The following is a 16,560-nucleotide window of genomic DNA, read 5'->3' as shown; positions in this document are numbered from 1 at the left end:
AGACAGACAACTGGGCTATTTCAGACTATGCCAAGAAGTATGAGAAACAGGTATGCAAGTAAACTAACATGACATCAACAGAATAAATATGAGACAGACATCTTTGGATCCTTAAAATCACAGCTTATTGTTCATATATTTATCTGAAAGCACATGATTCAGTACGTGAACCTAATAAAATCATATGTAGTTACTGGTGTTTTGGGAAAAATCTGATTTCTCAATAACATCCTCTACACATTCTAGAGCACTGTACGCTAGTCTTGGGAATTCTGGCTCTTTTTAGTGAGTCAGATCATTTGGCTCAGCTCACAATAAGATCTGACTCTTTTTGCCTCCCAATTGGCTCACTACCGTGCCATTTATTTTTCATCAGATAACGTTTGTGATATTTTGACCGGCAAGTTGTTTCATTTGCCTAACTATGGTTGAAACTGGCTTACAACATGCCAGTATGTGTACTAGCTACCCCTATGTGAATGTGTTGGATTGGTGCCCCATCCAGAGTGCATTCCTGACTCACACCATGGCTCCACCGGGACCCCGAACAGGATTAATGAAGATGAATGAACAAATTGGTATGTATGTATATCATCATAAAATCAGCAAGGCACAACAAATGTGCGTTGATGTAAACAGTAATAATTAATTATACAGTAATAATTACCCCCGGGCGTTACTGTTATTGTGCCGGCTCTGTCTGTGCTTCATTCGGAGGATTCATCCTGTAAATTGATTGCCTCATCTAATACACCTGAGTACACATCCTCAAAAATAAGCAGTGAAGCGGATTCTCCATGTCTTGCTTCACGCCTCACCTACTGCAAGAGTAATGGCAACAAATCACTCAATAAAAACAAATCTGGCTTGTTCAAGAACATCACATTACTACTCTGCACATTTTGGACATTCTGTTCCTGTCTCTCCTCCTCCCTTTCTCCTGTCTTTCTCATTTTCACTAAATTATATCCAATACCTCTATCGTTTTCTGTATGCAATACAACATGTGGAATTTGCTCTGGTTTCTAGCTGTGTGTGTGTGTGTATGTGTGTGTGTTTGTGTGTTCCTGTAACACTGCGTATGCCCTGAACATAAAGGCCCCCTGCCTTTTCCAAAGCACTCCGGCAGTGAGCTGACCGAGGCCTATTATCCTCCTAATCCCCACGCCAATGTAGAGAGAGAGACAGAGAGAGAGAGAGAGAGCAAGGAGGGAGGGCTAAAAGTGAGGTCATCCTGCCCTCCTGCCCTGGCCGTAGTTACATGTAGAGAGAGATAGATAAAGAGAGAGAGAGAGTGAGAGAGAGAGAGAGAGAGAGAGAGAGAGAGAGAGAGAGCAGTTGGGGTGATGGAAAATTTTCAACGGTTAAGAATGAAAGAAGATTAAATACACAAGAGGTTACTCAAAATTCATTTATTTAAGACACATTGAATATATCTGAGTAATAAAAGTGATCGAATAGAAATGTGTTCTGCGCTCTGCTTTGTCTTTATTGCTGGTATACGAGTAATCATAATAGAGCAATTGTCAAATACTCTTTATATCATCACTACAGCATAAACCAACACTTAACCTATAAAATAAATAAAACACACACTCAATGAAATGAGAAACCAGCAAATGAAAGTAATGATCACATAAATAATCAGAAAATAATAATAATAATAATAATAGTAATAATAAAGAGTGTAAATGAATAAATAGGAGAACCAATATTATTTACTTACAGATTCAAAAAGAAAAGTCTAGATTAAAGTTCCTCAGATGATTTGTTATGCATAAATAATTATGGTAATGTACCAATGTACCAAGTCTTATTATATGTCTCTGCATATCACTTAGTCATTTAAAAACAAAACAAAACAACACACATCAATAACCCACAGTGTCCAGCTCTGTGTATTCGGAGGTTTCAGTTTCTTTGAAATCAGTTTAGGACAAAAAAAAAGAAAAAAAGAAGAAAAAAGTTACACTCTTTAACAAACAGTATTTATTTTAATTCACTGACAATCAATCAAAACCCCTCGATCCCCGTACTATTCACAGACAAATTCACACAATAAAAGCAGCTAGGAATTCCTTCGTGATGGAATAATGTCTATTTCTGCAACATGGCAGCACATTTTATACCTGAATACAGTTGTGTTCATAAATTTACACACCCCTTGCAGAATCTGCAAAATGTTGCAAAGTAGCGTAAGAGGACTCAGTAAAATTGCATTTTGTTGTTTATTTAGTTCTGCCCTGAATAAGCTATTTCACATAATAAATGTTTACAAGACACAATAATAACTGAATTTACACAAATGAACCAGTAAGAAAGTTTACATACGCTTTGTTATTATTTTGTCTTCTGGGAAGCATGTAAATATCTTCTGAAAGGCAGTACTAAATGAAAAAAATAAGATATTTTTTAAAAAATGAACAATTTACAACAATCATCCTGTTTACACCCCCCGGCTCTTAATGTATCGTGTTGCCTTCCTGAGCATCAGTGAACGTTCGCACCTTTTGTAATAGTCGTGTACGAGTCCCTCAGTCGTCCTCAGTGTGAAAAGATGGATCTGAACATCATATAGTCGCTGTTGTAAAGGGCTCAAACATGCAGAAGATGCTGGAAATGTAAAGAATGTGCAGGACCTGGAGGATTTTTCTGAAGAACAGTGGGCAGTTTAACTGCTCAGGACAAACAAGGGACTCGTGAACAACTATCACAAAACATAAAAACAGACGTTGATCATCCAGGTAACAACACACAGGATTAATAATCAAGCGTGTGTAAACTTTTGAACTGGTTCGTTTGTGTAAATTCAGTTATTATTGTGTCTTGTGGATTATATGTAAATATCTGTTATGTGAAATAGCATATTCAGGACAGTGCTAAATAAAAAATGTCATGCAATTTTAATGATTCCTCTTATTTTATTTTATTTTTTTTCCAATTATGAACATTTAGCAAATTCTGCAAGGGGTATGTAAATTTATGAGCACAATTGTATATAGTGACAAATATGGTGTTATAACATGCGACATATTTTTGCCCCCCCCCCCCCTTTTTTCTTTGTACTGTATAAATGAGATCAGAATATAACACTGCATGGAATATTTCCACACACAAAAAAAGAAAGAAAGAAAAATAAATGAATCGCTTCAAATGTGGTTGATTATGCAAGAATTGGGTGCTCCAGGTCCAGTGGAAAAACTGCAGAAGCAAACCACCAAATGTGAAAACTGTAAGAGAGATACTGTGTATAATTAATGTATAACTTATCATCCAATGTAATCTCAGTGACTGTTGTATGGTTGTTGGTGCCAAAGGGGCTGGTTTAAGTATTCCAGAAACTACGGATCAGAAATCGCCCAAGAGTCTCTAGAGAAAACAAGCAAACAAACAAAAAAACTATCCACTTAGAATAAGTTCTGTGTGTGGGATGCCTTGTTAATGAGAGACGTCCAAGGAGATTTGAGCTGTCCAGACTGATTTGAGCTGACAGGAAGGCTACAGTAACTCAAATAACCACTCTTTACAACCGTGGTGAGTAGAAAAGCATCTCAGAGAAACCTGCACAACACGCCGAACCTTGAGGCAGATGAAGTTCCACTCCTGTCAGAAACATCGCCTGATCTTTTTTTTGGTTTTTGTGAGGGATACTGTACGAGTGAACACCTTTCTTCCAAAAGATATCCCTCCAGTTGGTGTTTTAACGACGGTGGTTTAGAGTACTCTCTAACTCATCACTCTAAAATCTCCCTAAGTGTTTGATTAGGTTGAGATCTGGTGACTATTAAGGCCATAGCATATAATGGGCATCATTTTCATCCTCAATAAACCATTCAGTGAGCCCTCATGCCTTGTGAATGGGGGCGGAGTCATCCTGGAATAGTCCATTCCCCATCAAGATAGAAATGCTTTATCACGGGATAAAGGTGATTAGTCAGAAGAACTTTGTATTGGTTTGCAGTGACTCATCTCTCTAAGTGCACAACTGGAAACAAACCATGCAGGGAGAAAAAGAAAATTAAATCTCCCACAGTGGAAAAAAGCCACTGTCTTTTCCTTTCATTTGTCACAGTCCCATCCAATCCGTCGTTTATACGTGTAACTTAAAAGGATGAAATGAGTAACCATAGTGTTCCCTATTCACCATAAACAGTGCACTGTTATTCGTGTTATCCCAATTCTCACTTGATAAATGATATTCCTTGGGTAGTTAACTTATATTCGTACCCATAGTGCACTACAAATCCAGTGTACACCCAAAACACACTATTTCCGCACAAAGCCGAGCGGTTTTAGCTAAAGTTTTGCTTGTCGTAAAGGAATAATAGTGTGGCCGGGTGTTAATGACAACTAAACCCAACAGGTAGTGATTTAAATTATATATTTTAATACAAAAAAAAATATATCACTTTTAATACTTCTTTTTATTTTTGTAGTGTCAGTTTGCAAGGTAATTTGTTAACAGTCTTTACTGTCGCCCCATGTAGTCAATCGGGTTGGGGGGAGGGGGCTGAGGGAGTGATTTCAGACACAGTGCTGGTTATATAGCAGCAATTTATACTTTAAAATCTAAGTTACAATTATAAGTTTGAAAATGACCTTATTCAGTCAGTTCAGAGCTGTGGCACACAGGAAAACTCATTAAGTCGGACACTCAGCTCTGTATCTGAGGAGAATGTCTGATGTCTATAATTGCCACACAGATCTCCTGTTATTTCTCTTTCCCTAGATTTATGCTTGTGCATGAAAAATTTTGAAAAAGCAATCGAAAAACAGCTAATTATTTCTGCTCCTGTGAACCTCCCAGCGATCAAACCAAAACCGTTGTCCAGCAGCAGCAGCAAGTGAAGTCCTGACAAAGTGACTATATAGGGCTTTGGCGAAACCCCCGACTTTAACACTCAGATTCGACTAGCTTTGGTTCAATAGAATCTTTCACAATTGAGCACCTTCTCTAGTCTCCCATCATGTCTTTGCAATGTTTTTTTCTGATAGCTTAGGTGGCCCGGTGACGTAGCCCGTTTCTCTTCTTTCAGTTTGGCAGTTTGGAGTCCTGCTTTCCTTTCAGAGGAAATAGTCTGTAGGAGGAGAAGGTGGGTTGTTGGTCTGAGTGGGCTGGGCCTCGCTGGAGTTAACAAGCTTCTCGTAACGAGCCTTGTAGGCGTCTCGTTCTCTTAAAACACGGGACAGCTCACACTGCAGCTGCTCCAGCTAGAGAGGGGTAATGGTGAGAGTGGGTGTGAGTGAAACATGGAAGAAAGATGGAGGAAGAATTGGAGAGAGAGAGAGAGAGAGAGAGAGAGAGAGAGAGAGAGAGAGAGAGGGAAAAAGAGATATAATAACACTTACGAGAGTTATGAGATTTTGGAGAAGAATACGGTACAGGAAAGTAGAGCGAGAGACCAAGACGGAGGGAGAGAAATGATAAATGAAAAAGAGACACAAAATCAGAGGATTCAAAAAGGCCAGAAAGAAAGATTTAAAAAATAAATAAATAATAAAAAAAAAGGAACAGAAAGCATAGAGGAAGTAGGTTCGAAAGAGAGCGAGGCATGGAGAAATGAAGATATTGAAATAGAAGGAAGGACAGACGGAGCGAGAGGAAGGACGATAGCGAGCGAGACGAGACGGAGACGAGATGAGAGAAAGAGATAGGGAAGTAGATAGAAGATGAGAGAAAATAGTGAGAGAGAAAATATGAAAAAGGTGGAGGCAGGGAGAGAGATACAGAGAAGGGAGATTATATTAGAGATGGAGGGAGGGAGAGAGAGAAACAGAAAGAGATGTACAATGATGAAAAGGGAGGGGGGAAGAGAGGGATGGAGAGAGTTCATTTGAAAAACACTTATGTAAGAGGAAAACTCTTGGCATTCACGATTGCATTCAGCTGGCAGCTGCGGATTATTAGAGGCACATTTTCTCTATGTACGTTTATAAATATGAACTGATAGTGAATAGGTTACAAATGGGCTCTACTGAGAGCGCTCTTCCAGCGCATACTCAAATGCTCAAGTGTCATCATGCCCATGCTTCTTTTCAATATGCATAGTGTAAAATGTAAGCATTGCTCTTGTATAGATTTTGTGAATGTCTTGGAATGTAGTGTACATATATTTGTGCATACATGTGTGTGTATGTGTGTGTACCTGCTGTGTGAGGATGTGTTTCTCAGACTCGAGTGCATGTCGATGCTGCAGTCGTTTGTAACGACAGGACTGAGCATAACCTCGGTTCTTCAGGGTGCGGCGTTTTTGCTTCAGACGCACCACCTCGTCTTTACTCACACCACGCAGGTGCCTGTTCAGCTCGCGCACAGACAGACTGACGAGCTGCTCGTCTGAAAACCGCTCATCCAACCCAGACTAAAGGAGGGAGGATAATGCAACAAGTTAAAAATAAAACACAACCCGGATGTGCTGTTATAGGAAAATAATCAGTGGTGGCTTGGGGATGGAAGGTCGGGGGTTCAAGCCTCAGCACTGCCAAGCTGACACTGTTGGGCCCTTGAGCAAGGCCCTTAACCCTCTCTACTCCAGGTGTGCTGTATCATCGCTGACCCTGCACTCTGACCCCAACTTCCTGACATGCTGGGGTATGCGAAGAAAACAATTTCACTGTGCATATGTATATGTGATAAATAAAGACTCATTATCATTATCATAATCAATGAGGTTGTTGGTGTGACGTGGCCTGGCCTCAAAGGGTTTTATACCTCTTATACCACAATCATTTCACACTTACACTTGTTCAACTCTTTCATTATTGACGCGTCGTTCTTTTAACCATTTTTAACGTTGTGGAAATTCCCAAGATAAATTATTTCCTTTCATCAATAGTGATATAAACACTATAAACATGTAGCTCAACAGACATCTCATTATTCTTTCTCTTGAAGTTAATAAGACAAAAAAAACAAAACACCCAAACCTGCAGCTTCTCAGGTTACAGAGTAACTGCAACACTCTCATTCATATCATCTCAGAAAATGTACTAACTCTTACAAAGTACTGAAACTGGAGACTCCTTCTATAAATGTTAAATAAACACCTCTTTATAGAAAGCTTCACTATATCAACAGTTAATTATTATTGATTATTTTTATTCAATGACAACACCTTGTGTAGAGCCACACAAATCTCTCGTGCAAGTTCCTCTAAATGAGTTATATATAGAGATAGTTATATATATATATAGAAATGATAACGCATTAGATTAGAACACGCACGTTAATATAAAACTGTGATTTAAATGGCAACGGGTCTATCTGCTGTTAGAGAAATCATACAACACCTACTGACCAATCCGATTTGAGAATTCAACACTGTATAAATAGTTCACGCCTAGTGCATGTGGTCCCTTAGTAGTCATAATATGTTAATACATTATGTTAATGTTAATAATGTCCTTGTTATGATTGAGGATCCAGTCATACCGATATTAGTAATAAGGGAATACTTTGATTGGAACTAATTTTCCCATTCACACATTGTATATGGTAAGGTGTATCAACAGTGTCATGATATGTCTGGTGATTAAAAAATCATTATTACCCAAGCTACATATGTACAGTGTAATGTGGAATGATACCATGAGGCGTGCACGTGTATGATGCTGGCGCATGTTCGTTATGTCGTGAGCCATGTCACAAGCATGCAAACAGACATGCGTGTGTTTATAATCTATAATCTGCCTGACTGAGTGCAAGTGACAGTGATCAGGATTACAAAACAATAATAGCAGATATTATGCTAATCTCAGAGACCTGTTCCACATTCAACCTTATACATCTCAGAACAGCGTCTCAGCTTTGATACAAATGCACACATTGGTACATACAACATCACACACACACACACACACACACACACACACACACACACACACACACAGACCAGACCACATTGTAACGACGGCTGAAAATAATGACACCTAAAAAGCTGCATCAGATGATTTAGCTAACTATCTTGCTAACACTAGTGCATCAAGGGACTACCACCGTTCTCATTCTCTGTAAGTGGATAAGGAGAACATTAAATTTGGCCCACTGTGTAAACGTAAATGAAGTGTGGGGACTGCTACAGTATGCATACAGGGTATAACTTGGTAATATAGTTAGCTAGTTAGCTAGCTTGCTTGTTGATGGCAGTTTCCAGTCACCTTGTCTGGCCACCTCACTAAAAATTTTCTTGGAGCACCACTAGTGGTACAGATGTTGCTTGATTAAGTCTTGCAAACCATTAATATTACATTTCAGGATCTTTACATCCCTCTTCAACATTGACACCGATTCTTTGTTGTTTTTTTTATCATGAGAACTACACAATCTCCCAAAAGTTTAACGCAAGCACAAGCAGTATAATCTTTGGAAAGGATTCAAAAAGGTGGATAAAGTTCACATTTGAAACATAAACTAACGTGACTTCAGAAGCTTTCATCACCTGATTTCATGATAACAGTAAACTAGGAGGTTCTTTTTTTTTCTTTAGATATAACCAGGTAATACAACAGTTCAACACATCGGTATAAGCTCCGCCCATCTTCATCTTTACCTGGCTAGCTTGGAGCTGATGATGATGGTGAGTGTGATGACTGTTAATGAGATGATAGGGATGATGGTGATGATGATGATGATGCTGCGGGTTATGATGGCGGGATGAAGGGCTTGAGGGCTGGTGGTACGTGCCTTGTGCTGGATTGCCATTATGGAGAGACGGAGGGCCAGAGGAAACAAAGAGGAGAGGACGGTGACATAGTTCCGAGGCCTTTACATCACCTCCACTCTCACTGCTTGAGTCTCCCAGATTACTACTCCCAGAGCTCTGAGATAGAACTGGGAACTGAGAGCGGGAAGGAGAGAAGAAATGATGGATGGAGAGAAAGGAAGAAAGTAAGAGATCTCAGCAGAGATTTTAGTGTGCCGCCAATTTTACATTTTAAACACTTAAAACTTATGCAAATGAACATCTCTCCATTTCATCTCACACTCAGTGCCTCTCAAAAATACACACTCTCTCTCTAACAGCCCTCAGAAAAAGACATGCAAGCCATTGCCCATCCGCCCACACACACCTACCACCTACCAGAGAACACCTACTAACACACAAAAACACAGACTGCACCTGTGAGCTCACAGCAGTGGCAGCCGAGTTGAGTAGCACCTCCACTGCATCTTCACACCCCAGAAATCCCCCAACGACCCCCCTGTCTCTGTCACCTCTCTCTGGTGTTCCTCCTAAGGCCTCTAGGAGAGAAGCATCCCCTCCAAACTGCTGCTGGATTGCTGCCAACCAGAACAGATCTTCCAAAGACGTGGGGTTTGGACACTGGCCTGGGACACCAGGTGCAGGGCTGCAGTCCAGATTCCCTTGTGAGGTGGAACTTAATCCAGAGACATAGCTGGCAGAGATAGAGAGAGGGATGGATATCGAAGAGGAGGAGGAAGAAGAGGCAGATGGAAGCGGATGAGCATCGCTGAGGGTTGGCGAGGGAGGTAGAGAGGTGTAGGGGCTGGAACTGAGGCTGGAGTCCGAAGGAGGTCGAACCACATAGGGGGATGATGAGGGGTCCTGCTGCTGGACTGCTTTTGGATATGAGCATGGTGGAGGAGGGGGAGGAGAGTCAGCCTTTGCCTCGAACTTGAGCAGGTCGAAATCGTTTAAGTACTCCATGGCCAGGGGGCTAGGGGGCAATGGGGGAAGAGGGATGGAAGGCGATGACATAGCCACCAATTGCTAATACAACTGGAGAGTTTTGTGTGTAGCAGGTTTCCTAAGACGTATTTAGTGCTGCTCCTTTCACTCTCAGACTGAGATTCAGTTAGTGGTCCAATGCCCTGGTTGGGATCAGCAGCGATGCTTCTTATTCAGATCCCTGATTGGCCAAAACCAGGAGGCGTGTTCTTATGTGAAACTTGCATTGGGGCTTTGTTGCTTCCTTGTACAGAGAACCTTCTGTGTCACCTCATCATCCTGTCAGAAATGGACGTATCAATAGTCAGCATGGTATCATTTTGAAGAAGAAGAAGCCTTTATTTGTCACATATACTTTACAGCACAGTGAAATTCTTAGCATATCCCAGCTTGTTAGGATGTTGGGGGTCAGAGTGCAGGGTCAGCCATTATACGACCCCCCTAGCTTAAAAGCTTTGCTCAAAAGCCCAACAGTGGCAGCTTGGTGGTGCTGGTGCTTGAACCCCCAACCTTCTGATGTGTAACCCAGAGCCACCACTGCCACCATATAATATGAAGATGTTTTTGTGTGTACAGTATCCATTTCCAAAACTACAACAATGCAAAGTGACAAAGTGATATTGTACTTACTATATATAGTAAATACCCTTATACTATTTGTTCTACGCAGTGCTAGTGAGTGAATGTTAACATTGTGCTGATAAAATACACGTCACTTGTGATTAGATAGTAAAACTAATACAGAACCATGCAATATTGGACCAGATATCATCATTCATTCATACTTCAGTAACTGTATTATCCCGTTCGGGGTCATGTTTGATTCAGAGACCATCCCGAGAACATTGGGAGTAAGGTGGAGGAATTTCCCCAAGATGGTACTCCAATCCTTGGGGGCGAACCATGCGCACATACAGTACATTCACACCTATGGGCAATTTTATTGTAGCCAATCCACCTACCTGTGTGTTTTTGGACAGTGGGAGGAAACCAGAGAACCCAAAGGAAACCCATGAAAACACTGGGAGAACATAAGAAACTCCAGTAAGGGAACCAGGGATTCTGGAGCTGTGAGTAACCAGATATCAAATTGAAAAGATTCAGTTTATTTAAATACGAAATCATATACACATTTACACACCCTGTAGAGTTGTTTTGATCTGTCAGGGTAATCAATCAAATCAATCAATCAATCAATCAATCAATCTATCTATCTATCTATCTATTCTGAAAGTGTCGGATTGTTTCGGTACTGAAGAAGATTTATGTAAAATTCAACCAAAAGCCAAATGAACACATCGCACCAACATAAAACAAACAAGCGTTAATGATACCTGCAAACACGGTAAGTATCCAGTCACGATTATGTTCATGAACTAAGTGAGACCTCCTGTGGGGCTATTTCAGGAAATCCGGACGATGACGTTAAACTTACTTCCGCTTAGTTCCTTTCTAGCAGTACCCAACCTCTAGCTGTTGTCTCAAATCTGCCACTGTTTTCTCTAAAAGCTCTCGTCATGTTACGGCAGGAAATGAAGTAAAGATAACATCAGTAAGCCTTGGGTCGAGAGGTCAAAAGCAGCATGAAAGAAATGACCCATCCACTGTAGACCCATGCAGTCTCTATTCATGCTAGTGCCTCATTATGCCAGAGAGATAGGCATTGTAAATGGTAACAAAACTCTGACCTTAATACAGAATTTATTTGGAATATACTAATAATGTTCATTGAACAACACTATAACACAATATTAGCGTCCTGTCTCACTATGGGAAATATATGGTTTTGTTGGGAATGGATTCAAATCTTTCTCTGAATGCTCACCTGGTGCGTTAAATAAGTATGACCATGATGAATCACTTTTTATAGATGTCAGTCTATAAAATACTCAAAGGTCCTTCATGTTGTTAGCACCGTGTGCTTGTGTACATGTTCAGTAAGTCTGTCCTTTCAATTCAAAACCTTTTTATGCAGAATCTACTATATATAGCATGTTATTGGTCATCGTGTTGTATAGTGAACTACATTCAAACATCAGGGGCAGCTGATATATGTATAAATCTTGAACATGCCTGAAGCCAATCAGAATATGAATAACTGTTGCTATCCATGTCAGAAGGAATAAATCTTCAGATTACTGGGAAAGGTTTAAATCTAATCCCTGGTACCTGGTTTAAATCTAATCTTAATTCAGACAGACGAAATAAAAATAATAATAATAATAAAACCCTTCTGAACAACTTTATCTAAACATTCTATAATGATGTGATATAGGATATTGCGAAGGTTTGGCATACATGAGAATTAATAGTCATACATTTCTGCACATTGCTTTAATTTCCATGAGTTTGGGAAGTTTATACATCTAAGACACGGCATTCTGCATAATCTGTATTATGTCTAAAATATACTGTATATCCTAAGTTATCTTTTATATATCTGTTTATACATTGCACAGTATATTATACATAAATAAGCTGGGTTCTCTTGTATATACAATGTACATATCTCTTACATATATTTACGACTACGCTATATTTATTTATTTATTTATTTATTTCTATTACAACATAGTGTATTTATCATTCATACTATTCTACTCAATAGCTACTGCACGTGTTCACTGCCCATAACAAGGATATGTTATTTATTTATTTACTATATATATATATATATATATATATATATATATATATATATATATATATATATATATATATATGTGTGTGTGTGTGTGTGTGTGTGTGTGTGTGTGTGTGTGTGTGTATAAGTGCAATATATGCACTTATTATTATACTAATTATACTAATTACTAATTACTAATTATATATATATTCAACCTGCACTTGTTAATTTGTGGAATGATACTATTTGCACTTCTGATAGGTGCTAAACTGCATTTCGTCTATCTATCTATCTATCTATCTATCTATCTATCTATCTATCTGTCTATCTAACTCTGATGAGATCATCACTGTGAAACACCCTTTAATATGGCATACAATGCATCTGTAATCATCGTAGCGGTCTCAATTGTATAATGTCTAACTAAACAACAGCAAACATTGTATTAGTTATGGTTTTATTTCTTGATAAAGGTTTACATGAACAACACCTAACAAATGTGTTCTTCTAGCCTTGTGAGTATTTTGTGCCTATAATGGGTCAGATTATTGTTTCATTATTCTGTTAGTCTGTTCTGTATTATTATTATTTCTAGTAATTGTTCTTCAATAAAAAAAAATAAAATAAAAAAAAAACACTTGTGAGATATCATGATATGATTCCTGATCATCTGATAGGGAAACTTAAACAAATATTAATACTAATAATTAATACATTGACAAACAGTGACATATAAGACCTGATTTTCATACAGTTTAAGAAGTTTTATTGGCTATATCATAAGAGATAAATCTAAGAAGTTACAGACATGTGTGACAGAGCAGAGTCTTCTCTGAACTTACTTTTTCGATTGATCTTTTTCCTGTTTTCAGAACGAAACTATAAGAAATATTGTATGTAGGTCTTGTACGTTCTTATCATTCAAGGAGTCAATTTCACATCGTTCCAGAAGAATCTTGTAAACCTTCTCAAAGTTCTACATGTTTTTGTATACAGCACTGAAGTCATCATTCTAGATCATTCTAGATCCAACTCATTAAATCAATAGCCTTCCGTTGCCTAAAATTGAAGCGGGGCAGAGAAAAAAAAAAAACTGTTACAGGCCTACTGAAAGGATCCAAAGGCTCAGGGAATTGGAAAAGAGACCAAAATCGAACAGAAATGACAAGACCAAAGTTGGTCCCAAGAGGAGTTCAGGAGTTCAGGAGTTCACAGAGAGGTAGAAAACACCAAGTATATATTTTTTAATTGAACAAGTTTGTTTTTGTTCTTACCGTGGGTCATACACAGAGAGGCAGACAGGGATCCGTTTGATTTGTTTCATTCCTCATTAGTGTCTGACGGACTGACTGATGCCTCCTGAGTGTGTCTGACCGATGCCTCTCTTGTGTGTGTGTGTGTGTGTGTGTGTGTGTGTGTGTGAGAGAGAGAGAGAGAGAGAGCATGCGTGTGCCACTTTGTAACTGACTGTGTCATTACCCCCTCCTCTCAGATGTAAATCCCTCTCTCCCCCAACCCCTCTCTCTCTCTCTCTCTCTCTCTCTTTCTCTCTCTCTCTCTCTGTCATGCTCCCCATTTCTTTTATTCCTCCCAAAGCCACATGTGTGTTCAATTGTTCTGTCATGTCCATGCTCTCTCTCTCTCTCTCTCTCTCTCTCTCTCTCTCTCTCTCTCTCACACAGTACTTTTCATCTGTTAATTATACATTTTGTTTAGCTGCCTTAATCACTGTGGAAAATAGCATCACATCATTTCATATGCAGACACAGACTATAGTGTGTGTGTGTGTTTGTGTGTGTGTGTGTCTCCCCATACATAAACACAATCATTCCACTACTCCACTCTTAAAACGTGGCTAGGACCCGCCTTCCATGGCAAGTTGTCATGGCAACAGTGTGTAAGCAGACATAAATAGATGTTACTTTGACTGCAGTGGTTATGGTCCTGAAATGTTCATATGTGGGATGACAGACAATCACATGAGGAGATAAGAGGTAAGCATACAGACCAGCAATTGTGTGATTGCTGCCACCTCGTGGCTTCTTCATGGTGTGTGTGTGTGCGTGTGTGTGTGTGTGTGTGTGTGTGTGTGTGTGTGTGTGTTATTTAGTGAACCTGACAGGTTTAGGAAACAAACTAGTGCAATAATGTTGCATGTTAGATAAAATCAGTATGACATTACAATCATTTTTGTAATCTTATACACAAAGGCGGGGGGGGGGGGGGTGGCAGGCACTGTGGCTTAGTGCTTAGTGGTCTGCCCTGTGTGCACAGCGTTCGCATGTTCTCCCTGTGCTTCTGGGGTTTCCTCTGGGTACTCCGGTTTCCTCCCCCAGTCCAAAAACCTGCGTTCTGGGCTGATTGGCATTTCCAAATTGTCCGTAGTGTGTGAATGGGTTTGTGAATGTGTGTGTGAATGTGTGCACCTCATAGGCTCTCGGCTCCCCTGCGGTATGGAAAATGGATGGATATGTGGATCTAATACACAATTCATGTTAGTGTTGGTAATTGTTGTTTTTTTATTTTATTTATTAAGCACAAAATCATTTTTTCTAGTTAACTTTCATGTTGTGGAATGTCTGTGAAACAAGTTAGGTCCTGTTATCACTTACCTTATAGCAGCTACTTTATGAATAGTCATTCTTTCGCCAGCGTTTCTGTTTTCCCTCTCTTAGATTACTCAGAAACCGCAACGCTCTCCATCCTGAAAACTGTCCCAAAGCCCTGACACACCTTTACACACCTGGTTACACACCTGTCCGAGCCTTGCTGTTATAAAAACAAACAAACAAACAAACAAACAAACAAACAAACGGTTTTATGAGGTATCAGACCTGCATGTTAAACTCTTGCCATATTTATTTTGAATGTATGCTGCATACTGATATACAGTAGCTATACATCGATCAGCCATAACATTAAAACCACCTGCCTAATATTGTACAGGTCCCCCTTGCGCCGTCAAAACAGCTCTGACCCGTCGAGGCATGGACTCTACAAGACCTCTGGAGGTGTGCTGTGGTATCTGGCACCAAAACGTTAGCAGAGGATCCTTTAAGAACAAATGTGGGTTAAAAAAAAATAAGTAAGGCCTTCAGAAGCACTTTGTTCACACAAATTATATACAACAACAGTCTGGATTCTTTTGAACACACTCCACATTCAATTATGTTCATTTAGGAATTGTGTGTGTGTATGTGTGTGTTTGTGTTGTGTATGGCACTAGAAAACCTTGTCTAGTAGTTGTCTCTAGTTGAGACATTCATAGTTGAGAGAGAGAGAGAGAGAGACAGAGAGAGAGAGAGAGACAGAGAGAGAGAGCGAGCGAGAGAGAGAGAATAGTGTAATTATGGATCTTTTACTGCTGTGCAAAGTGCTAACGGAGCACTTTTTAATGACCATCCAGGGCTAAGCCAACTAATCTGAGGATCCTAATAACGTCTTGTTAGGGAATCAGTGTGTTAATATAATGTGACTAAATCTGATTTAGGACATACACTAAATGCAGTTATAAAGAGTCAAGGGTAATCCCTTAGACACACACACACACACATACACACACACACACATATACAACTTAATAGACAATCATTTATTCGATTGAGTTAATAAGTAAATTAAATATTACCTATGTTTTATTTTGCCTCTAAATTCACTGTTAACGCGCATATTCTATGTTCTAGAGTGAAAAAAAAAACACTGGCTTTCAGACTGTTTGCTCTATTAACTTATACATATATTTTGTTTGACTGTTTATAATTGCTAGATGTTTTGGGTCTTGAGATGCATGAGACAATTTCAACAGTAGAACAGTAGCTCTGTGGTATAGCATCAATTTCTACACAGCTGTATGACAAATTAAAGATAAAACATAAAGCATAAATAATTGTAGACGCATACGTGAATGCTATCCACGATAGAGCTAAGCGATTAACTTCCTACCATGATGCTTTGTGCCAAGAGGAACAGCTCTAAGTGAATACGAGAGTTTTATTATTTCAGTATGCAAAGATAAAGCTGTTCTGGTGACTCGTAGTGGTCCAAGACTTTGTGTTATAGATATGATTTGTGTGCAAAACTGTTCACTCACACCACCTTCTAACACTAACAGTACATTCATTCCCACCTGTCTTACTGTCAAATCTCATCCCTCAAATCCGCAAGGTCCCTTCATCCTAGATGTGACCTTACATTCATCCCGTACACATAAAACATGATCATGTCAACTGGGGACATGGTCCAGTG

The 16,560-nt window shown here is 39.3% G+C and overlaps 1 protein-coding gene across 1 annotated transcript; it reads right to left on the bottom strand.

Moving 5' to 3' along the window:
* Positions 1-4,879: 4,879 nt before the first annotated feature.
* Positions 4,880-9,719, bottom strand: nrl (neural retina leucine zipper). The gene is made up of 3 exons (XM_053639434.1): positions 9,630-9,719; positions 6,147-6,362; positions 4,880-5,211 (listed from the first exon to the last, which is right to left on the bottom strand). Exons 1-3 carry the CDS (start codon positions 9,717-9,719, stop codon positions 5,065-5,067), a joined length of 453 nt encoding a protein of 150 aa, XP_053495409.1. The 3' UTR covers positions 4,880-5,064.
* Positions 9,720-16,560: the final 6,841 nt, after the last annotated feature.

Source organism: Ictalurus furcatus, chromosome 2, assembly GCF_023375685.1.
Source record: "Ictalurus furcatus strain D&B chromosome 2, Billie_1.0, whole genome shotgun sequence".
In the NCBI taxonomy this organism is placed as follows: Eukaryota; Metazoa; Chordata; class Actinopteri; order Siluriformes; family Ictaluridae; genus Ictalurus; species Ictalurus furcatus.
This window is presented reverse-complemented; position numbering and strand designations above follow the sequence as displayed.

What these genes read in the sequence shown, in the direction of transcription:
- nrl (XM_053639434.1), bottom strand. Translation starts at nt 9,719, where the DNA reads ATGTCATCGCCTTCCATCCCTCTTCCCCCATTGCCCCCTAGCCCCCTG. An exon ending in TCGACCTGCTCAAGTTCGAG is followed by an intron (nt 6,363 to 9,629) that starts GCAAAGGCTGAC and finishes TCCCTCCTTTAG; the next exon opens with TCTGGGTTGGATGAGCGGTT. An exon ending in AACACATCCTCACACAGCAG is followed by an intron (nt 5,212 to 6,146) that starts GTACACACACAT and finishes ACCCCTCTCTAG; the next exon opens with CTGGAGCAGCTGCAGTGTGA.